The 24,383-nt window shown below is 50.4% G+C and overlaps 1 protein-coding gene across 1 annotated transcript in view; it reads left to right on the forward strand.

The window, feature by feature from the left end:
- The first annotated feature begins 2,375 nt into the window (after positions 1-2,375).
- LOC111860791 (calsyntenin-2-like) overlaps positions 2,376-24,383 on the forward strand; it is a 134,332-nt gene continuing 112,324 nt past the window's right edge. Inside the window, exon 1 of the mRNA XM_072701449.1 lies at positions 2,376-2,732. Within this exon, the coding sequence (XP_072557550.1) occupies positions 2,666-2,732 (67 nt within the window). The 5' untranslated portion in view covers positions 2,376-2,665. The remainder of the gene's footprint in view (positions 2,733-24,383) is intronic.

A 24,383-nucleotide genomic window follows, 5' to 3' on the forward strand; every position in this document is an offset into this window, starting at 1 on the left:
CATCACCCCGCAGTCGTACTGTGATACATTAAATGGCAGCCATCAGCTAAGTGTATTTTGTGAGCTATGACACGTCACTGGAAAACACACTCGGCCGTTTGTGGCACAGCGCCTGTCCGACACGGGTGCGATTCACAGAGGGCTCCAGTTACTCAAATCTGGCTTCCCATGGGGGAGGGGGGATGAGAGGGAAAGGAGGCCAGGGCCTGACAGGATGGGGCTCTCAGCCGCTTGCTAAGGGGACAGCCAACCACCACGCGTCCCATCTGAGGAGGAGGAAGGACACACATAATCATCCATTGGCTCACTGGTCATCTCCAGATCACACTGCGGAAAGCAGCCCTGTCATTAGTCTGCTGCGCTCCGCAAGAACAGCACATGTTACGGTGCCGGGGAGTCCCATCCGAGTCAGAGTCTGCAGATGCTGAAAGGTGACCAAATCTGGGCAAATCCAAAGTGCTTTTTTTAACAGGTCTACACGTGGGAACCAGGTGCGAGACAAAATCATCCACTCGTATTCTTTACCCCCCCCCCTCAAATCTGTAAACGAGACAAGGGTATGTTCAACACGTTTTAGCTTTGGCGGGGGGACGGGGGGGGGGGTAGCACTCGCTGGGGACAGGCTATGAGCAGCAGAGGCTAAGCTAGTGTGGGCAGAAGCGAAAGAAGAGGCTGCTTAGGGCCCAGCGGCCACTAGACTCACCTCCATCTGATCCGCCTGTCAGACCCGGAAGGAAGATGACAGATGACAACCAGGGCAATCACATTCTACTTAGGGCCCCGAAAAGGGTTGGGCTGGCAGAAAAGGCAAAATCTCTGAGGCTTTCAGGATGTCTGGGAGTCATCGACGGCAGGTATGTGATTCCCAGACATTGTGTGTGGTGGACTTCAGCGTCCAACATGGGGGGGGGGGGGGGAGAGCTGGTCAGGGGACATGCAAGGACAGAGGAGGGTCCTGGAAAAAACTGAAAGCTGGAGAGGTAAGGAAAGATTTATTACAAGAGAGGACATACTACCTCAGATAAAGGAGGCCTGTGAAGTTAGCGTCTAAGTGAAAAACAAAACCTTACATGAAAAATGACTGTTACAAACAAGAGGATGAAAAAGGATAAGCCCAGCAAAATATATCATTATGATTGTAACGCTGCTTTCCCATCCGGGATGAAAGATGTGGATATTCGTCAGTGAAAGAGCTAACGATATCGGGAAACAAAATAAAACATTACAGCGGCCCAGAAATACGTTTCGTCAGGCTTTCTCCCGCTTTATGGATCCCGCCCCCTATCGGCCACCTGCAAGACTGCAGTCATCCTCTTCCTTCAATCCCGACACCGAGCCTGACACCGAAGATGTATGATCAGTTTGAATATAAATGCCTTTGTTTCCCAATTTGCAATTCCACCGACCACCCTTGCTATTAGTTTTTCATTGCTGATCGTATGCAGAATAAATATAGATGTTCATGCTTTTCAAATATTAATTTTACATTTTCTCTATCCCGCCCCGAAAATGTACTGTTTTTGAATGAGTTTATTTCCCGGTGCTTTTACCAGACTGACTACATTCATTCACATTCCACTGCCATTTACTGTCCCAAATGAGCAGTAGAAACAAATGATTTTTTTCTCAACATCAGGAGGATGCCATGTGAATGTGAGAAGGCACATGCGCCGTTTGCAGTGAAAAACGCGTCTTTTCAAGGATTTGCCAAAACACTCATTATGCCACCAATACACAAAGCACTCGCCTTTTTCTTAAAGGCAATCTCAATGAGCTGGTCTCTCCATTTACCACCTTCCTTCTCACTCCATCCATCTTCATTACAATATAGAGTGTCTACAAGCCAATGCGGATTTCTGGCTGGGTACCACTCCAGCGAAGTTTAAACTGAGATTTCATACTTGTTTACTTATATCTGTGCACTGTGAACAAATCAAGGCGAGAGATCCACATTAACTGGATGTGCTCTAAATGTATACATAGAGAGAGACGTGTGAAAAAGTATCCCGCATAAATACACACGGGGCCCCGTTAAAATGTGGAACGGTAGGAAATGGAGATTTATAGATACCAAACCTTGGCATCTAAGTCAAAAATATCCTAGTAATAGACTAATAACTGTATGAAGAATCATTTTTGAAAAATAATTACGCAATTGGTGGTTTATTTTCGATTACGATTGTAATAAAAATAGGCCTAATAGTGAAACATTTTGGTAAACAATATTAAAAGTTGGCTACCTACAACCGAGACCACACCCGCTGTGTGAGAGTGTCAGGCAGCTCCACTGGACAATAACAGCAGATGCTAATCAGGAAAATAGGGAGAGGGACGTTTTAACGGATAGCCATTGCATTCCACATGAATATGAATAAATCCCTCCCAGTGACGTAGAGCCGGTCCCGGTGCGCCGGTCCGCGGTGCCGCTCCGCCAGATGCCAGCGAGCAGCGGCTGTGCGGTGCGCCATCGCCCGGCTCCGCTTCACCCCGCAGCCCGAGCATCACCTGAGCTTTACTGAACGGAGAGGAAGAAAGAAAAGAAAGAAAGAAAAGTGCAGCTTGTGGCAATTTGAAGAAGCGGTCCGAAGAGAAGGAAAGAGAAGGAGGCTGGGAGGAGGAGTAGGAGAGAGGTCATCGCGCCCTGTCTTGATCTGTCTCCGGGAAGATGCTGCGATCATCCCTGCTGCCGCTCCTGCTGGCGGTGGGGCTGTGCGCCGTCCGAGCCGGAAAAGGTGGGTGAAAGCGCAACTTGCAGTGTCCGAGCTGCTCATTTCTGGGCTGCACGGAGGTAGAGCGATGCTGGATCTCAGCACCCTGCCGCCTGGCTGATGCTCTTCCAGCTTAAGACGAGGAGCGCACCTCGACCAGCGGGCTGGATCCCTACCGCCGCGTCCGAACCGCTTGATTAATTGCGCTCGGCTGTTTCCTTTGCAGTGATCTTTTATAAAACCTTAACATTTGAGTTTTATTTGTGGCGTATGTTCTGTTTTACTATTCTTACTTCAGCATCTCAGCACTCCTGTAAAGAGACTTGATTCGTATTACTTTATATTCCGGGGACAAATCAAACAAGAAATAAATGAGTGAAAACAAATAATTTCCTTATAGCTGAGTTTTGGGATACAATCGCGCAATAAGCAGTAATAAACTATTTTGTTTCCCAAAACAGCTTAAGGTACGACGAAGCAGCGTGGCGTGAAGTTAATCATGACCAATTAAGCGTTATGATGATTATCTAAATAAACATCAGAGGGAAACCCGAACCATTGCCCTGTGGTAATTGTGTAAGGTCACACTCACGCGGATCACTGTTCCCTGTTCACTTTCCGTTTACGGCTGTAATTTTAGTCCTCAAATCCCGCATCACGGAAATAATGACCAGATAACCGCGGCGTGACAGAGACTTCGTGTGGGGAGCGGAGTGAAGGGACCGGGATGAAGGTGTCGGAATCACCGGGCTGTCGGGTCCCAGGCGCTCCCGATCAGCGTCTTAAAAACAGCCACCAGCTAATGAAGCCCCCGGGGTACGGAGTTCAGGTAAAGCGTTGCTTTGTATGATGACCTTAAGTAGAGACTTGCCAGTGTATGGCGTTATGACAGGAGAGACCCGGCCACATATGCTCCATGTTCAGCCATATGAACGACTTTCCCTGTTCGGTAATTCCCCCGGGAAACGGCTGAGTATCCAGCGTTGCTGAGGGTGAGGGAAGGGCCGAGAAGGGAGCGCCTGAGGGCGCGGGGCGCGGGCAGCTTTACCGGAGAGCTGGGAGTGCTCACATCCACCAGGCAGACAATAAACGGTGGAGCCAACAATGTGACCAAGCAATTAATCCGCAATCACTCAGACCTCACCGCTGCAAGTTATTTGGTCACGCAGAAATGGCATAAGTACTGTAAATTTTCTAATCCAAAGCAACATTAAACCCTGATTTAAATACATTAAACGCGTTTAACCTATCCATTTATCCAGGAAGTAATTTAACTTCCTTTGATCAATGTGCATGTGTTTCTGAACAGAGGTAGGACAGCACTGACGGAGTGAGCAGGTATTTAGGGTCTGAATGGGCAGGTATTCTTTCTGTGGGCTGCCTGTGACACTTTTAAAACTGCCAGGGATGTCAGTGTCCCTGCCAGAGCTACTGCATTGGACAGGGGACACCCCCAACTGTAATCTTATCTAGCGGAGAGTTCTAATCCATAACCCTTGGAGTAAAAATCCTACTCTGTATCCCTCACACTGCCAAAGTAGCCCGTCATAGCAGAGACTGAGCCATGTTTTAAGCCAAACTTTCTGAGAGTGACCGGAGGACGTGGACTTTGGTCGGGAGCGTGAACTTCGCTGGTGTTTCTCCAAAGGGCAGCGGCGGTTTGGAGCCGTGTTACTCCGCTGCTTCTGCTGCCTGGGGCGCAATCTCCCATGGTGGCCTGGAGAGGGATGGAGAGGGAGGGTGACACAGACCTTATCATGGGGAGGGATGGAAAGCGGCCGGTATCTGTGCTGGCTCTTGTGGGGGGGGGGGATCGGCTTCTGCCGGCGCTGCATAAACATTGCAAGTGATAGATCTGGTCGCGCTGCGGTGTAAAAATAGTTCTTAGCGGCGAGGCAAAGGTTGTCTGTTTGGTTGGCGTAGTGCAGGGAACAGATGGGAGAAAATTGGAAAAATGAGAAGCAATTTGCGCATTTACTGTCCCTATGCCCCCCCCCCCTTCCCCGCCCACCCCCTGCCTGTCCGAGCCCGCGCCCTTCACTCTCCTCGGATGGTGCGCCGATTTCAGGGGACGCCAGCGCTTTCTGCATCCAGCCTGTGGGCGTCGTCACGGCACATTAACTCTGTCATTAATGCCGAGAGTGGGAAGACGTGCTACAATCTGGGGGGGGGGGTTGTGTGGTGTGGCCAGCTCTGGCATCCCCCCAGATCGACTCCAGGCCACTGCAAATAGGGTGGGGCATGGGGAGGGGGACATTGAAAGCTCCATCGATTTCTACTTAGACACCCTGAGAATGTGGGGGGTGGGTAGTTGTGATCACAGGAGCAAAACAAACAGGGGAGTGGCTCATCTGTGCAGCATGGGGGGGGGGGGGGGGGGCTGGGGCAGGGGACTGGCAGGCGGGGGGACAGTAAGGTCACTGAAAGGAAAATGAGTACAGGGCAGTTTTCTTAATGACATTCGGTTTGTGCTTTTTATGCACGGAAAGTGCTGAATTGCATCTGAGGATGTCCCAGCTTCTGACTCAGAAATAACGGGAGTCATTCGGCTCATGTGGACCTTCGACGTTCACGGTGACAGCGTTGTTTATGTCAAAAGGAACGGTGTGAAATATTCAGAAGCGCTGCCAGATCCAAGCCGTGGATTTTACCCACTGCTCCGATCGGCTATCTCCTGTTTTACCCGTGGTTGCATCTGTGTTTTGCAGCCTGTTTGTTGGGGTTCTATGCATCTGGCGTGTGTGTCTAGCTGCAGCGCCCCACGTGAGCGGCGCGAGTCAGGCATGGAGGGAGACATGCGGCGTATCGGCAGCCTGTAGGGCGGCGCCACGGCCCACAACTTACGACATCCGTCGGCGTCTTTCGCGCCTTTTTCCTCGCCACTCCTGCTGGATTTTTTTTTTTTTTTGCACCGAGAAGGTGCAGCCTGGTACCTTCTCGGGGTCAATGCCAGCCGCTGTGACGGAGCCTGATCTTACCTGCAGGGTGAAGGCGGGATCACTGAGCGGGGGGGCGGGGGAGCAGGGGAAAGGGGGCGATACCTCCTCAGGGCACAAAATCAAAATGACAGGCCCCATGAAAAGGAGGCGGATCCATGTGGGTGGCATGTCAGGTAGATTTGTGGGACTTTGGTTGGGCACGGTGCTGGGGTACAGGGCCACACGCTGGCACGTACCCTGGCACGCCACGGATGCAGTAAACTGGAGCTGACAGACCGTCATGCCGCCCGCAGGCTGAGTTGTTCTCTTGGGCAGATGGCAGGAGCCCAGGAAATGAGAGCAAATGAAAAAGTTAGAGTCAGATTTAACCAGAAAAGCACAAATAGACTTTCTTGGCAAAGGGTCAGAGATGTGAGGAGGATGGGGGGGGGGCAGAAGCAGATGCGGGGACGTGCAGACCAAATCTCCCCTCAATGTGGGAGATGCCGACCAAATGGACAGCCTGGGAAATAGAGGGGGGGATTTCTGACAGTCACATGGGGGGGGGGGGGGGGGGTGGCTGCAGGCTGGGATGTGGAGTAGCTGTAAGTAAACAGCTCCGGGGGCTGACAGTCAAGAAAGGAAGAATGTCGGGGAGGTGGGGGGGGGGGGTGGACGAGGGCATTCTGAAGCGCCTTCTTCACAGCTGAGAAAGGAGAAGCATCCAGAAAGTGTCCCTGAGACAAACGGGATGCTGGCTGGCCCTGGTGAGGGATGCTGAGTCTCACTAGGAGATTTGTCCTGCAGATACATGTGATTAAGTTTAAATGCAGCTTCTGATTGGCCTGCATCCCCCACACCTCACCCCCCTTGTCTGTGGTGACATCACAGGTTGTGGGGGTGGGGGGGCTTTCCTTTTTACCCCATGGGATTAAAGCAGCAATGATGTCTGTACATACCTACTCGGATCCACATGGGTGTGAGAGTGTGGCTGTAGGTTAAGTCAGGCTCGATCTTGGTGGGGTAAAGCTGTTAAACCATTGAGGGGTTACCCTGTCAGTCCTCCAACTGACTCAGCATTCAGTGTCCTGGACCTTCCTCTGTGAGACAGCCAGTGTCCCCCCACCCCTGGCAATAGCAGCAGCTCCTAACTGAGAAAACTGGGTCACTGACTTTGTAAGCGGAAAGCAAGTGAGTGCGGGGAAGGCGGCCTGGTTCTGTTAAGCTGTAACTGCATCCGCCAGTCCCTGCAGCATGGTGAAGAGCGGCCAGCTGCGTGCTCACTGCATGGGGGGGAGGTGACAGGCTCGAGTCTGGGACGCGCTGTGCTGTGTTGCATGTGTGTCCCTGGCAGTGATTACCACTGGGCTTTGGTGTCCGCAGTAGTTCTGTCAGTGAGGGATGGTCACCGTTTCAGAGAGACACATGAAGTCAAAGGTCACCGCAGTGTCGCCTATACATGGCATCCCGCTGCAGAGCCATGTCAAGCGGGCCAGGGGTGTCGGGCACACACACACACACACACACACACACACACACACACACACACACACACACACACACAGAGGACTGGAACCTTCCACGGGTTTACAGCCCTAATGCGATTTATGTGGTCCCCGACAAAACCCAGTGATGTGGCTCATTCTGCTGGGAAGGTGATGATATGAGTCAGCAGGTGTCCCCATCACCTCTGCAGTGTCACCATGACACTCGGCCGGATGTGTGTGTGTGTCTGTGTGTGTGTGTGTGTGTGTGTCTGTGTGCGTGTGTGTGTGTCTGTGTACGTGTGTGTGTGTCTGTGTGCGTGTGTGTGTGTGTGTGTGTCTGTGTGCGTGTGTGTCTGTGTGCGTGTGTGTCTGTGTGCGTGTGTGTGTGCGTGTGTGTATGTGTGCGTGTCTGTGTGCGTGTGTGTCTGCGTGTGTGTATGTGTGTGTGTGTGTGTGTGTGTGTCTGTGTGCGTGTGTGTGTGTGCGTGTCTGTGTGCGTGTGTGTCTGCGTGTGTGTATGTGTGTGTGTGTGTGTGGTCGTGATTATGTATTTTTTTCATGAAACAGGTAAACAGGTGGCAGGTAATTGTTATGATTGCAGATGAACTTTCAGCGATACGCTGAGAGTCCTTCGCTGTGAAGCTGTTTAGTGGATTTTAGAGAAAAGCAGGGATTAGCACATTAGAGCGTGTGTGTCTACTGTGTGTGTGTTTGGCAGCAGGGGGGGGGGGGGGGGGGCAGCACGTGCAGCAGGTGTGGGACGATACTAGGCTCCCCTGGAGTGCTCATTACTCAGGTCCTGCAGTCCAAAGGCGCTCTCACACCCCCCTCTACCCCCAGCAGCTTTGCAGATCTCCCTATTTCTGCACCTACAGCCCATTATACAGCTCAGCATTTTAATGAAACACCTTCTGCAAAAATACCACGGGCCCCCCACAGAGCTCCCTGACCTGAAACCCAGAAGGGGAGGAACAGGCACTTTTGTGGCCCTGATGTGCCCCCACTACATGGAGCCAATGTTTGGACGGGAAGGAAGGGCCCTTGTGTTGGGGCTGTTGGGAAGAGGCCTTGTGTTGGGGCTGTAGGGAAGAGGCCTTGTGTTGGGGCTGTAGGGAAGGGTCCTCGTATTGGGTGTTGGGAGTACATGGTCTTAGGAAAGTGTTATTAAGGTGTCATTAAGTTTTTTGATTGTACACCCCCTTGTGGGTGAAATTGAAACACCCAGAATGAATGGATCCTGAATAACTGGCGCCCAGAACTGCACAGCTTCAGAGACTCATCAAGTGACAGTCGCTGCGTCATCAGCAGGGGGATCATTTTCGAATCAGCCGTCGAGAGTCTTTAGAGCCCTAGGGGTGGGGGCTGGTGGGGGGCTTGGCTGAGCTTGCTGTCATTTGAAAGGCCTCTTGTGAATTCCCTACTCCACATCTGAAGTGGGTGCCAGTTGTGCAGACCAAATGATTACACCATCTGGGAGGAGAGTACCATGCATTTTCCCCTGGGGTGGGGGGGGGTCTATGCCCACCCATTATAGATGGAAAGATCATCCTTGCTGGGTGGGAGGGGGGAGTTATGAGTCTCCATTAAGGACGGGGCCTTGCTGAGTGGCATAGAGACCGAGTTGTTAGTTTGTTCCCTCTTTCTCATGCCATATTCGCTTTCCAAAAAAAAACACCCAAAAATATCTTTAATGCACTGCAGAGTCGGAGTAGGTCCTGCCCGCCTGATGGAGGTCCTCCCGTGCTGGTCAGCCACATCAATTATGGATGTATCAGCAATTTCACACAGAATTCCTAACTCAACATGGCTGCCCCTGGAAATTCTGCCGTCCTGCTCTGCTGTTTGCTGTTCCCTGTCTGACATTTCACACGTGTGAGTGTGTGTGTGACAGTCTAGTGTCCCATCCAGGGAGTACACCAGCCCCCCCCCCCCCCACACACACACACACCATGACCGTGCGTCTGGCCTGTAGATGATCTTTTCATTTCCTCATTTCCTCCGCTCCAGCTTGTCTGTGTTTATCCATCTGGAGGCAGCAGTACCCTCCCCCCACCCCCCCACCCCACCCAGTATCCCTGTCTCCCATTTAATAGCTGCACTGCCCGCTCAGCAGATCAGTCTTCCCAGAATGCAGAGGATCTTTTCTTTTTTTCCAGCAGCCAAAGTGATTCCATGGTGGGATCTCTCTGGGGATCTGCTTAGAATTGACGTGATTATCGCGCCGCTGTTTCCAGTCTGTTTTAAACCTACAGAAGGTTATATAAATAGGACACATTAGGGGCTTTTCGAGTCGGCCGGCTCGGCACGGACGGCCCGATCTGTCCGGTACCTGCGGCGTCCCCGTCAGCCTGGCACGCCGCAGCCGGAGAAGGGGAGCTGCCATGGAGACAGGATGATGGAATGCGGATGCGTGAGGAAGAGTGGAAGGAGATGGGGTGCGGCAGAGAGGTGGGGGTGGGGGGGGGGGGGCAGCTGCTCGTCGGGATGGGCCCTGACGGGACACCGCGGTCTGATGCTGATTCTATGCCGTAATATTATTTTTATTAAACAAGCGTCTCGGATGATGCGGCGCACAATCCGTCCTCGTCGGGAAAAGGTCAGCCTGAGTAGAGAGGCTTCACAAAATGCCAGCAGGACCCAAGCTATTGAGCACGGTACAATGGCGGGAACCGGAGCGGGGGGGGGGGGGGGGCACAAGTTTACAACAATAGTTTTGACCGATTTCGTTTTGTGCATTCCGGAGCCCTCTTCCCTCCAACAATGAGCGTGTCATCGCCGAGGAAACAGGCCCGGATAATTAGCTGTCTGGGAAATGCCAGCCCAGGCGGCACTGGAGCGGGGCGGTGTGACTGTGTGACTGTGTATGCCGTTTTATTACATGAAGCGTGTAATTTCCCTAAGCAAAATGCCAGTAATCAAGTACAGCTCTTGCTGTCGTTGCTTTAAGGAAAGGAGGAGGTGTGGGGCGGAGGAGTACAGATGTGTGTTATTCAGCAGACTCTGTCGCTGACTGTGTCCCCGCGGAGGTCCGGCCAGGCTGCCAGGTCGCAACAACACCCCCCAGAGGGCTGTATTTGGATTGTGGGGGGGTGAATTGGGTGAGGGGAGGCCAGGAAACCACCGGGGGGCGCTGTGTGGAAGCGGAAAACATTTAGCAAGGGGGTCCACGTCAACCCAACTAAACGTGTAAATCTGAAAAAAAAACTTTTAAATGAGAAAGCAGCAAGTACACCCCCCCACCGCAGACATGAATATCTCTCAATTTGTCAATTAGTTACTCCTGTGCTGCCGCTGATTTCCCGGTGAGCCGGCGGGAGACGGACAGGGGTGGAGAGAGATACCATGTGGTCCGTATTAACCCCGCGTCATGCCGCTCGTGGGCACGGTCATGCCCCCCCAACCCTTGCTCCTATTTGCTCTCGTTAATCGAGAACGACCCTTCATATCTAGCACCCCTACCCGTCTGGTACACTGATTTTAATTAACATGATTGTGAGGGGGGCATAGCCGTCCTGTGGTTGGGTGACAGTCTCACTGCAAAAAATGAAGTTCTAAGCAAGTATAATTTTCTTATATTTAGACAAAATTCTATTTTCATTAATAAACTGACTAACAACACATCTGATGAATAAGATTAATTTGCTTGCATGTAGGCATATTGTCTTATTTTAGGAAATCTTACCAAGTACAATTTTTTTATTGCGCTGGCAGATAATTTTGCTAGTTTTAGGTCATCGTATTTCAAAAGAGAAACAGTTTATCTTGAATTTGAAAGGCCATGTTTTGCAGTGCCAGTGATACTCGGACCTCACTGGCACATTTGCAAAGCCAGAGCCTGTCTTCATTCCTGACCTGTGAACCTAATGCTAACCCTAATGATAATGCTAATGCAAAGCCTAAGGATAATGCTAATGCTAAGCCTAAGGCTAATGCTAAGCCTATGGCTAATGCTAAGCCTAATGCTAATGCCAATGCTAAGCTAATGTCAATGATAACCCTAATGCTAAAATTAACCCTAGCTAGAGAAATTGGGTTTTACTGAACTCAGGGACATGATGCTGCCTGCTATCAGTGTGGGAAGGGCAATGGGTGGGAAAAAGCCTGGGGAAGGTGACTTGGTTTTTGTTTTCACCTCCTGATGTGTCTCAAGGGTTGGGCACTCGCATGGCACGGGACATTTAATGGAGGATGCTGGTTTGTGGAGACTCACTCTTCCCCTGGGTGCTGGTGACATATCTCTCTGTGAATAGAGGGGGGTGGGAGGGGGCGTTCCATTTGTGCCACAGGAAAAGAGGCCACTCTTGTTAGAGAGACACGCTGATCGTCCCTGAGCCCGGTGCGGCCGAAGCATGGACTCAGGGCCGCACATCGCCGGCGTCTCTGCCTCGTGACAAAGGTCGACCCCGTGCATGTCCAGATTCATTCTGCTTCGGCCACTGTCTTGTCTTATAGTCTGAGGTGTGATCTGTGATCTACATCCATCTGTTTTGAGTCCATCAGAATTTACTAGCTGTCTCTGCTCAGTATCTGCCTGTGTTCAGTATCTGTGTTCAATGTCTGTGCTCAGCATCTCTGTTCAGTATCTGTCTGTGTTCATTGTCTGTGCTCAGTATCTGTGTACGATATCTGCCTGTGTTCAGCATCCATATGTACTTCAGAGGCCGTGTCTTGTCACAAAATGAGTGCCTTATATCACTGAGGGAACCCTGGCGATGTCCATGACGAGACCAACATCCTCACTGGGGGATGCTGGGTACTTGCTTCTCGTGACTTAGGGAGGGAGGGTGACTGCCTGATTTCAGATGCCTCTCCCGCTGTCGGCACCGGCAGCGCGGCCCTTGGCATTTGCACGTGAGTGGGCGGACAGCCGCATCCCATCATCTTTCTGCTTTCAGAGTCGTTCGGGATGGGAGGGGGGCTGAGGGGGCGCGGCGGCATTTTCAGTGGATGATGGCGGGATCCTGTGTTCAGCATCTCCGAAATCACCATCTGCTCGCACGCTAACCCGTGGGACCCACTGTGCCCACTGTGCCCACGTGTCAGCACTGGCCTAATGAGGGCGCCGCTGCTGGCATCGCTGGTGATCTCGAGCCGGAGGAACCATCAGGCGGGGGGTGGGGGGGGGCAAGACATGCCCAGAGGAACCAGTGACGGTACGCATTGGTTATTACACGTTTTATATGCGGTGCTGTCCACTTTTGGGGGGGGGGGGTGAAAACAGGCAGATACTGAGCACAGATACTGAGCACAGCCTGCCTCGCGGAAGCCCGGGTCGGCCCACGGTGTCTGGGAGCTGATTTCCCATGGTGGGCAGAGGGGATGTCAGCGCGGCGCCGCTCAGGCTTGGGCAGCACGCAGCCAGGGCTGTTACTGCGCTGGTATTTCGCACCTGACATTTTTAATATCGGAAAAGGTTATACAGCCAACCTCGCTCTTACTTACTACACCGTTCCGGATTTTCCACAAAAACCATCATCATCAGCTGCCTCAGAGCAATTCAGAAAGTTGCCTCATTGACTGGTTGGTTGGTTGGTCGGGTGGGGGAGCCGGGGGTGGGGGGGTGGGGGGGGCGGAGGGAGAGTCACTCAGCAGCGTCGGTGAAAAGTGGCACTGCGGCTGTGACTGTGTATTTTGTGTTGTTTTGGTTCCCATATCATTCACATGGGGGGGGGGGGGGCAAAGCTCAGACAGGTGAGTGTAGTTAATACAGTGAATCAGACCCCCTAGCCTTCTCGGGGTTTGCGGCAATTATTTCTGTTATTTTCTAATCAGGACATGTAATTTAACACCTCATAACACTGAAACAAGCCAGACCCCCCCCCCCATTTTAAGTCCCTCCCCCCACCACCCAATTTTCATTATTATTCGTCACGAATGGCTGCCACATGGGGGATCAGCGTGCTGTGCTCTCTGCGGACCGCTAACATCTCTGCTGGTCCTGAAGACCAGCGCATAACAGCGGGTGCTGCGTCCTGACGTCGCGTGACGGCGGCCGGAGAGACCGTCGGCTTCCGCCTTCCTCCGCCAGCTGAGTAAAGCTCCGGCTCCCCGCCAGCTCCTGACCTCTTGGTCCCTCTCTAAGCTAAGCTGCACTTAGCTTACGCATGTAGTCGGAAGTCTCTGGGCTTCAGGTATATGAAGCAGTGCGGTATGACATGGCAGGTGAGATGGTTAGGACGAGATGGAGGAGAGGAGAGCAAACACAGGGTGGCCATTTTGGGCCAATGATGCGGGTGAAAGAATGTCACCTGACTTTGGTCCACCCCCTGGCATCGAAGCCCCTCCCTTAGCTCACAGTATTTTAGATATATGAACACAGCCCCACCTCACATACATATCATTACAGTAATCATACCTGGAATGCATTCACAGCTGCCATAGGCTTTACCCCCAGCCTTCCACAGCTAGAGCATTCTGGGCTAAGGAGATGCTCCCCCCCAGAATGGCTTTCCGGCGAGGCTTGATGGCATGTAGCGATTAGCCCCTGCGGGCTGCGCTGCGAGTTGGGCCGTGTTCACAGTCAGGCCCCTTTCTGTCTTATTTCTCCAGGTTAAACCCGGTAACTGGATTTACCCGTCAAATTTAACCAGATGCAGGAGAGGGAACACCCTTAACTCCAACTCAGATCTGCAGCCGGCCCCCCTGAGGGTGATATTGCCTCCCTCTCAATCTTAATCTGTGGGACAGGAATGCAGGGGACGTCCCTCTGACACCAGAACTCTCCAGAACTGTGTGAACTGCTTGAGAGTTCGGTTACTGTAATTGGGTAAACATTTTTTTGGTGCAACCCTTCCCCCCAGACACCTGTGCATCTTAATTTTGGGAGGGGGTCTCTGTCCTAATATGATTATTGCTGCAGTGATGGGGTTGGACTCTTCCCGAATCCAGAACTGGTTCTGTGCATTTCCACTGCAAAAAAACTGGCCCTGGACCAGAAAAAAATCAGCTTCCGTATGGCACCATAGAAAAGCTAGTGTCAGAATTTGGAACCATAACATCAGCGAAAGTGGGACGGCTATTGCGTCCAAACCATCTGCTCACCTGGAAAATACAATCTATAGCTGATATAGTTTAGTCTAATTTCACTGATGCCTGGGTGAGGGGGGAGGGTGGGGCAAAGGGCCAGAGCAACAGGGAGGCAGGCGAGCGGCTTCCAGGTCTCTCTGGATTTCTTCATGTGACTTTTCCAGTGTAGAGGCTTATTCTCATCCTGGGAGCGGCAGCAGAGCTGCAAAAGGTTTATGGAGTCCCGCGATGTTCTTACGTAGCAACCCCTGCTTCTCATCGTCGACGGGGGTGGGGGGGGGGGTGAGCTTAGCTTCATAAAAATGCCAAACAGTGAAATTGCCCTCTGAACTGCCAAGTTAGCTTGAAAAAATGGGGAAAGCCATGCAGAGAACGTTGTTTGGGTGTTAATGACAGAATCTGGGCGGCCATCTTGTTTTTTTTTGAGGCACTGCTGTGGTTCGTCCTGTTTTCCTTTATAGTGTAACCCCCCCCCCTGGCTTGCATCAAGCACCCCTCTACGCATGTTAGAGGCAAGCAGCCGAACGGCGGAAGGGCGATATGCTGGAAAGACTGAAACAAAACTCAGATGAAAGTCGTCCTCTCTGCTTATAAAAATTAATGGAGCCGGAAGATACCATTAGCATTTCAAACGGGGGGGAGGGGAAGGGGGGGCCTCACATATGAAACGGACTGGTGTAATCATGACCAGAAATAATCAGCCGAGGGAGGCGGGTCACAATTGTCAAAAAAAATGAGTTGTGATGTGTTGAAAGTGGCCATGCTTGGCTAATGAGACCTCAGCAGTAATGAGCGGCAGGGATGTGACCCTCCAAGCTTGGAGATGAATCTGCCTGCGGTTTGCTGTGATAATGTGCATCATGAGAGTATGAGAGAGGCACGTAAAATAATGAGTAAACCATGGTGTGCCGCTGATACGGCCGCGTGGACGGCTCGGCAGAGTGCGTGCCTTTGTTCGTTTGCTCCGTGTTCATTAAGATAATGACTCTTACGCACTATCCTGTTTCAGCCTGATAGTAAACATCTCTCTGAGGCTATAAAGCACATGGGAATCGTGCTCTCTCTCGTGCTTAGGAACAGAACGCTCAGGGCAGCGGGAGCGCCGTTACCGTGATAAAATCCCTATTTCAGACCAAGATCCTCCCCCCGGTAGAGGGGGCCGCAAAAGTGCTTCCAATCTATGGCATTTGTAAACATCTTTAACGTTCATGGTGCCCCGAGTGTCTTCACCAGCTCTCGCATGAGGCCTGTCATTTCCGATCCTTAATGAATTCTTCTTTTCAGTGAGATAACGAGGCAGTGCGGGACCGGCCCGATATTCTGAATCTGTAGGATTCAGAATATTTCCTTTCAACGTTACCCTACCGTACCTCTTATCATTCTCATCACACATACTCTGCTTCAAAAATTCAGAATCTGAGAATTTCAATAAAGCAAAATTCATTCATCTCGATAAAAATCTCGTGACTGCGATTTCAGCTCAGGAGCGGCACGCGCTTTAAGGAGCATTTAGCTACCCGGTAAACGGCTGCTCATTACATTTCACATTTTAGCATATTTAGTGGATGCTTTTATCCAAAGCAACGTACAATTGAGGCAGACAGCACATTGCAATCATTACCATAACAACCAGAGTCCAGACATATCGCCTGTTGATGTATTTCGGTGTTGTGTGTATCACCGTGCCCTGCGTGAGGTAATTAACTGCTGTTTGATCGTTATTTGAAAAAGCAAGCACCTCTTGGCAAGTCGGATGCCTCAGAGGCCGGTGCTGAGTTTCTAACCCCACGCTCTGATCTGGAGGAGGTATTTAACCTTTCGAGCGCCGGAGCGTGGAGCTACTGAATATGTAGCCCGTTCTGGGTAATCACTTCCACTCTGACGTCTGTACAGTGCTTTTCCGGAACATTTGCTCTGAGTGAATCGAATCGATGTGCAAGTTCCTGTTGTCCACAGGCCGCCAGCGACACCCGCCTTCATTCACTTTAGCGGGCAGTGATGGACAAGGAATCCAGCAGGACCCCCCCCACACCATCCGTCACTCCCCTGCCCGACCCCGGGGGGGCCTACTTAATGGTTTTATTGCTGATGCGATGTTGGTAATTAAGATGAACCACCACCGAGGTGGGAGATCAAACTCCACCTTCTCGTTGGCTAATGTCTGTGATCGATGTGTTACAGAAGCTGAATCGCACACGCGGTTGATGTGCCTGTGCGCTTTACACGCGTGTGCGTGTTCCGTGTTCCGTGTTCCGTGTTCTGTGTGTACGGCTTGGAAAGTGCCGCCAAGGTCATTCGGAATGCTTTTCCCACACGATCCCTGGCAGCGTGGCACAAATTGCCCCTTATCACTGCAATATCAGTGCCCCAGCGCACTGCAATATTCTGGCCCAGTGCTCGTTCACTTGTGAGTGAGAGCTGTTTGTATGGCCGGGCTTTGGCAAGGGCTAACTGGGGCCCCGAGCTGTAAGGGGCCCCAGAATAATCTTACAGGGCAACGTTTTGTATGTAAATATTTTATATTCTTTGTTGCTCTGCAAGTACCTTGTTTAAAACTTACGTGGATGTATTGTCAGAAATGTATATAGTGCATTATATATGAGATGCTTTATCTTTTTATAAATAGTTATAGCCATGTTTATAATACTTTATGAATGCAGTATAATGCATTAGGAAGGTACCTTTGGTGCTGTCGTACCACAAAACACTTAGGGAGGCACGTAGCTCTGAATCCGCAATGGTTTATTACGCGGATGGCAAACAGAAACAGAATTGGCATGCTTGATCGTGGTCGGAGTCACGGAGCAAAGGGTTGTAGAAGCCAGGCAGGTCAGTCTGATGAAGAAGGCATAAGACGGGGGATTACACACGGCAGGGATCTGGGGAGTTGGGACAAAGACAGGAGCACGCAGGTAGGCTGGGTCAGGGCTGAATGGAGGACAAAGAAGAATCACTCAGTACATCACATGGAATCAACAATACCTCACCCCTGCGTGGCGGGGGGGCAAGCTCCTTCAAGCCGTCAGCCACAGGTGCCGCAGATCTCCACTGCTCAGATAGCGAGCTTGCGAGGGGGGCATGACAGGTGCTTATATAAAGTGTTACCATTATGTTAAAATGATTTTACAAGCTTGTTTCATTTAGAAACTGTTCTGGGTGTTCAGGGAATAAGTATTCAGTAATAGTTTGCACTTATCATTATTTATGGCTTGATTTGAGTATTTGGTGTTCCTGCTTTTGCAGTTTTTCGCAATAAGATTCTGTAGTTGATTGTTTTCAGACTTGGTTAGTGATCATACTCGGTCATTCTGTAAGCCACACAGTGCTGGTGTAGTGTGCAACATACTCTGGTTGACTCTGAATCCTTGAAGTTGATATGTGTAGCACTTAGTAATTTTTATACTCCAACATATTTTGTGTAGGTAGGGCCCCAAAAATGTCTCTAGCCCAGTGGACTCCGCCCTCTTTAGTATGGGCCCGGCCATTTGGCAGGCCTTCTCCCTCCCCAGGCTACAGGTTCTGCCCCCTCCGTCTGGAGGAAGGCATTATGAAGTTTCCATCTTTGTGTCGTTGTGGGACAGATTTCTTCCTTCACGTTGGACCTCTGCGGGGATGGGGGGGGGGGAGGTTTTTTCCTGCTCTCTGATTATAAATACACCCCACATCCGAGGGGTTCAGACGGTATGGGCATACAGCTTAAGGGCACACTGACTTGATGAGGTGAGATTCGTAACAACAGTGTTTAGGAACACTACCTTGAACTCTGGGACTAAATCACCACCGAACTCATTTGTCAGGAGTCTTCTCTTTGAGGGAATCTCACAGATTTCTGTGGGGGGGGGGGTTCAGGCTGTCGTAGATAAGGACTAGAGGTTTCCTCAGTGATGTCTGTTCTGCTGTGAGTGGACTTAAATAGGTTTTTCCGATAGCAGGATGTCCATTAGATTTGGGGGTGGTAGTGGGGGGGGGGGGGGGGGTTACCGTGATAATATAAAAAAACAACCCGAAGGTGTAGCCCAGGGTCTGTCCCCTGTCCCAGCTCAACTATCCTGTCAGCGTTCCTATGCTGCCCCGAGACAGTTGGGTGACGGCCAGGAGACTCATTCATCATCTGTCCAGACGGCCTCAACGGCGCCGGAGGGTGGGAAGGTGGAGTATTCCTACTCCATTCATCAATGACTCTTCAGGATTTAACTGTAAATAGAGGCCCAGATGTCATGTGATCCCTCCAGATGTCATGTGATCCATTCAGATGCACAGGAGAGCTCTGTAAGGGAGCCCGGAGGACACAAATGCATGTAGGTATACAAGTGTGTGTGGGTATACTGTACATATGCATGTTAAGGTTCAAGGGGGCGGGGCTTGAGTCACCTTTCCACCACCTGATCCATACTTCCCAGCTTCTCCATCGAAGCACTAAGCAGAGCCGGTCCCCGACGCCAGTGTCCCCTTGATTCGCTGGCGCTTTCTACCCCACATTCACTCGTGTTTTTAAATGTAACTATAACATTCGGCCTTTTTTGGATGGTCTGTGTCCTTGAACGGTGCTTGACTTGGCTGTGAGGCTGCAGCTGTTGCGGGGGGTTTCACAGTGTGTTGCTGTGCATGCAGTGGTGGTGGGGGGCGGGGGGGGGCACATTCAGCACTGCTCAGTTGCACATCGTGATGTGATGTTTCGAAGCTCGGGTGAAATTGAAGTGTCACACCCCGACGATTATCTTTTCCAGTGTCCCTTAACGTGTATTGTTTTGCTGTTGATTTTAGCCCCTCCCCCAAAACCCGAATCCCTTGCCCCCCCCATGTGTGGAAGGTGCCCCGGTACCCCCTGGCGCCAGGGGCCATGGCCAGTGCCTTTCCCAAGAGCCGTCAGATGGCTGCTTTCCTCCACAGTGTGTATCAGCTGCGTCTCCAGAAAAACAGGCCCGTTAATCCATTTTTTTGATGAGTGAGCAAGCTAATCTGCTTACCTGCCCATTGTGGATTAACTCAGCGATAAAACAAGCGGGTTAAAAAAAAGTGACTCTCTGCAGAGACAGAGCACCTCTGTCAGATTAACTACCCCCCCCCCCCCCCCCTCGCCTCTGTTCCAGTTCCTCTTGCTGGGAGCAAAGTTTCCTATTATTCATTTCAGAGAAGATCAGATACGATGTTCTTCTATTAAATAAAGGCTGAGCCATTTGTTTCTTCCATTCCTCCAAAAACGCCTGGCTGAACTCAATCTTTCAGAAAATGTTCCTCAGAAGTTGGCTGAGATTTTAAGTTTTAAGCAGCCCTGTCTCAGACCTGACCAGGAGCTTGCACTGGTCAGCGGGGGAGGGGGGGGGGGTGCTCGGTGCTCATGTGTTTTTGGGGCAGAAGGGCTTTTCAGAATTATCAGGGTCTGACAGGAAGGGGTTCACTCATTTTCTTTGGTACATCTACTGTCAGGGCAAGGATATTTCTGGCTTAAGTCTGCCCCCCCCCCACATCTCACCAGAGCAGAGTGGAGGAGGATGCAGTTTTTGTTTAAAAAATCCATCAGGTCTCATTGGGAGCTGCTGTGTTTGGGAGTGCAGATGTAGGGGTGTCTGCATATGCAATCTTACGAGTAAATGTGGATCCTCTAGTGCAAAGTGGCCTCCCCGATCCATTGAGGGAGGGGCTACATGCTGTGCTAAGCCCTCTACTACTTTATTTATTGCATTTTAAATGTGCTTTCTGGTTTTTAAAAATATTACTGTAACTTTTCAGAATGAAAGGCGATACAGAAAATGAAGGAAAGGAAATAAAGGAAATTTATCTTTATGGAATTTTCCAGAAGAAAAGCTTGCAGCGTCGATTTGGGAAAGCTTCCTGTGGGGTTGGGGGGGGGGGGGGGGTGGGGGATGAGGAAGGGTGTCTAACACAAATGGAGGGGGAGTGTCTCACAGCTTTTCCAGGTGTGAGCTTACTGGAGAAATACAGCCTCATATGAAATATGAACGAGAACATGGCGGCCAGGTCCACCCTCACACATTTTTGGGAAACGCTTTACATAAACTGCACCTTCATAGTGCTTTTATATTACATTCATAAAATGTTCAGTGCAGCTTCATAATGTATTCATTAAGTATTCATAAAACATTCATAAACATCATGTATGTATACATTAACATCCTAACATCTCTTAACAGCTGTAATATACATTAATAACAAACATTATTTAATAATAACAAACATTATAATTGTATAATCATGTAATGTTTGTTATTAATGTATATTAAAGCTGTTAAGGGATGTTAGGATGGTAAGATGTACTTGCATGCTGCTTATGAATGTTCTACGAATGCATTATGAATGCATTATGAAGGTGCACTTAATGTAAAGTGTTACCTGTTTTTGTTTGTCGCTTTGTGGAGTTTTACCACAAACTTAATAAATGTCATACTATCCTTATTGGGAGCGGCTCGCCCCTCCCTGACACCACACAGTGCCTCCAGCATGCTTATGGGAACCGCCTATGAAGCCCCATACCCCCCCCCCCCCCCCCCGCCCTGCAAATCTCCCTGAGCCCTGTTTAAAAACAAACGATATGTCTGCCTTACCGGCAAGCTGCAGAAATAAAAACAAATTTGCGTTTCGTTTTCCATTTATTGACGTTTAGCGCCCGAGAAATGCAGAACGCTTTTTTTCTTTGTAAGAACGAATTACCTGCACGCTTAACACGGGTTAGTTTGAATTTATAAACGTATTATAAATTTTGCATTTTATTATGATCGCTTCCCTGTAAATGGGTTAGTAATGCAGTCCCCGCTTCGCTGGCAGAGCTTCCCGTGCTCTCTGTCCACCCACCCCCCCCCCCCCCCCCACCCCATTGGCTTCTGCGATGTTTGAAAAGTGGCTGAGAGGGGCTGAGAGAGGAATTGGCTTCATGTGGAAATGTGCGGCTTGGAATTTCGGGGAAGAGGGGAAGGAGGAGGCCGGCAGCTTCATCCCACTGCTCCTGCTGGAGCTCCTCATTGACCCCATCCTGTCCATCACGCCTCTCCCAGAACCGCCTGCCCCTCTGTCCCCAGCCAGCACAGGATATAAATCACGCCACAGCCAGTCCCATCTCGCTTACAGAAGCTCGTTTTGCTGTAGACATTCCCTCCCTGCTGGTCGTGTTTCTGAACTGAGATATTTTTGCTGCACCTATACCCACCCATCCATCCAGCCATCTTGTAATCCAGGTGGGGGGGGGGGGGGGGGTGGCATAGGGCGCAAGGCTAGACAGGGGGTCAGACCCTCACAGGGCATTCAGGCACCCCAGGCAATTTAGAGAGAGCAGTCAGCCTCACTGCATGTCAGTGGACTGTGAGAGGAAACTGGAGAACACAGAGGAAGCCCGCGTAACACGGACAGAACACAGAGAGAACGTGGAGAGAATACAGAGAGAACATGGAGAGAACACAGACAGAACATGGTGGAGACCATGGAGAGAAAATTAAGTGAACACAGAAAGAACACAAAGAAAACATGGAGAATACATGGGGAGAACAAGGAAAGAATGTGGAGAGAACATAGAGAAAACACGGAGAGATTGTGGAGAGGACATGGAGAAAACACGGAGAGAATGTGGAGAGGACATGGAGAAAACACGGAGAGAATGTGGAGAGGACATAGAGAAAACACGGAGAGAATGTGGAGAGGACATGGAGAGAAAATTGAGTGAACACAGAAAGAACACAAAGAGAACAGGGAGAAATCATGGGGAGAACATGGAGAGAACATGCGAAGCCCACACACGGAGAGTGTGAGGCCCCCGTAATACATTCTGAAACAGCCTGTCCCCCAGCAGTTCCCGTGGAAACAAACCCGTCTCGGGTGAATTATGTAAAAAGCATCAAGGTTTTTAATTTAAATATTTTTCCAAGGTAAAGGTGGAAAAAACATTAAGGAAATTAAAGGCATGGAAGCTATCGATCACATCTATGAATATTAAAAACGGGTAGCATTGTGCATGAATTAATGGTTCCAACTGCCAAACAAAAGATGAATCATAGAGAAAGATTATTAGATTATCTTGGTGAAATATGGTTTGGGCTTTGGCACTGCTTCAAAAATGAACTTGAACTAAAGCCAATAATCTGCATCGAACCAAACAGGGAGCGGCGGGGATCAGACTGAGAGATTAATCACCGTGTCCCAAACCAAACGGAAGCCTTCACAGATATTCTTGATGAGATGCTTTAATAAAAAGGTCAGGAGACACAGAAGCTTTCATGTGCCTCATTTTGAGATGGCTGCATGAGCAGAATGAGTTCCTGAGCTGCCGCACTCCGGACCCAGCCTCTGGGATGACGTGTGATCACGGCCCCCCAGGGAGACACCGCAAAGCCCCCTGTGAAGGGTGAGCCGCTCCGTTCGTCCTCCCCGATTTAACCCTAAAAACCTTCCCGTGCTCCTCGTCCTGCAGGTGGTGTGACGTTTGGAGACACGCTCGCTCGTTTCTTCTGTGTCAGGCAGCTGTAAACGCTCGAGTGGCCACGCTGTGAAACGCTGGCGTGTTAAACTTTACGGCAGATGACCTTCCTGGCGTGTTTTTATTTGCCCGTTGACTGGGAGGCACCTCCGTGAAATCAAGTGTTCACGCTTTGAAATCAGCCGTAGCTGTGACGTTCACCATCACCGCCCTGTTCCTGAGGAGTGTGTACAGCAATCGCTGTTCATGGGGACTCAGTTAGTGTGTGTGTGCGTCTGTCTGTGGGTATCTGTGTGTGTGTCTGTATGTGGGTGTCTGTGTGTGTGTCTGTGTGTATCTGTGTATGTGTGCTTGAGAGTGTGTGTGTGTCGGTGTGTCTCTGTTCTTGTAATTATTACATTGTGGGGATCAGATTTCCCCACGATGTGATAAAAACCTGTAACTTTTTACCTTGTGGGGACATTTTTCCAATTACGTTTAGGATTACAGTTCTGAATGGATGGATGGTGGCCACAAGGATGTAAATACAAACCTGTTTTTGTCTGTGTGTGTGTGTGTGTATGTAAGTGTGTGTGTGTGTGTGTGAGTGTGTACGGGCTCCCTCGCCTCTTCCACAAGGTGCAGTCAGTCAGAGTAGTGCTGCGTTTGCTGCTTATGCATCAAAAGCATCTGTTGTGATGTCAGAATGACAGAGAGTAAGGGAGGGGCCTGTGTGCCGTGGGGAGGGGGTGTTTTAACCTTCAAGAAGAGAGTCTGGTGTTACCGCGACGCCATCGATCTGCCCGGCTAAGTGGCAGCCAATTGCCTGGCTTGAGCAAAGGGAACCAATGGCGGCTCAGAGTCTGGTCCCGGCGAGGGCTGTTCAGCTCCACTTCCTTGATCGTCAAAGGTGATTATTGAGCAATTCCTCCTCGGCGACTGGCCGATAGGTGGAGAAGGAGTCCGTTATAAAAGCAAAAATAGGAACAGGAACGCAGGAGATGACAAGCTTTCCGTCTAGAGCTTCCCCCTCCCTGCACGCTGCCCCCATGCGGCGGCACGAGTCCACAAATCCTAAAAAAACTCCCCGCTTGTAATTATTATCAATTTTCTTCAGTTTAGCCTCGTGGCTAGTTGCATTAGTGAGCTTTAACTTTGCCAGCTCTGTCAAAAAGTTAATTAAATTTGTCTTCTGGGCTTGTGAAAAAGTCAGAGACCTTTCGCTCTGCCGCCGGCTTTCTCATATTCATTACGGCATAGCTAATTGGCTGGCGGTGCTCAGTCCACGGCCCGCGAATCCGATGTCGGTTGCTGACACAGAGGATGCGGGGCAGTGGCCATCGGTGATGGTGGCCCGGCAAGTGACGCTCTGTCTCCCTCCATCCATAACGAGAGACGGACACTCCCGTCGGGGTGCCTGGCCACCCCGGATCCATCTGTGTGCTTGTTTAGTGGCTCAGCGCTTATTCAGTCATTAGAAATCTGTGTGTGTCCCCTGCCGAGCCCAGGGGAGCATCATCATTAGGTGTTAATGGGAAGGACTCTGTCAGCTGGCCTTTAAAACCGCCGTTGGCTTTGGACCATCAGCGCTGGCAAAATGATCATGAAAAGATACAGGCGTACACACACACACACACACACACACATACACACACACACACACACGCTTGTGTAGGGTAAACATATCCTTATGGGGACCGCTCATTCATTTCAATGGGAAAAATGCTAACGCTAACTATGACAACCTTAACCCATAACCATAAGTAACCAAACAAATACAAGAGTTTTTGCATTTTTAGTTTTTTCATAGCAGTGACCGATTTTTATAAAATAGAGTTTTCCC

This window comes from Paramormyrops kingsleyae, chromosome 17, assembly GCF_048594095.1.
Source record: "Paramormyrops kingsleyae isolate MSU_618 chromosome 17, PKINGS_0.4, whole genome shotgun sequence".
Classification (NCBI taxonomy): domain Eukaryota; kingdom Metazoa; phylum Chordata; class Actinopteri; order Osteoglossiformes; family Mormyridae; genus Paramormyrops; species Paramormyrops kingsleyae.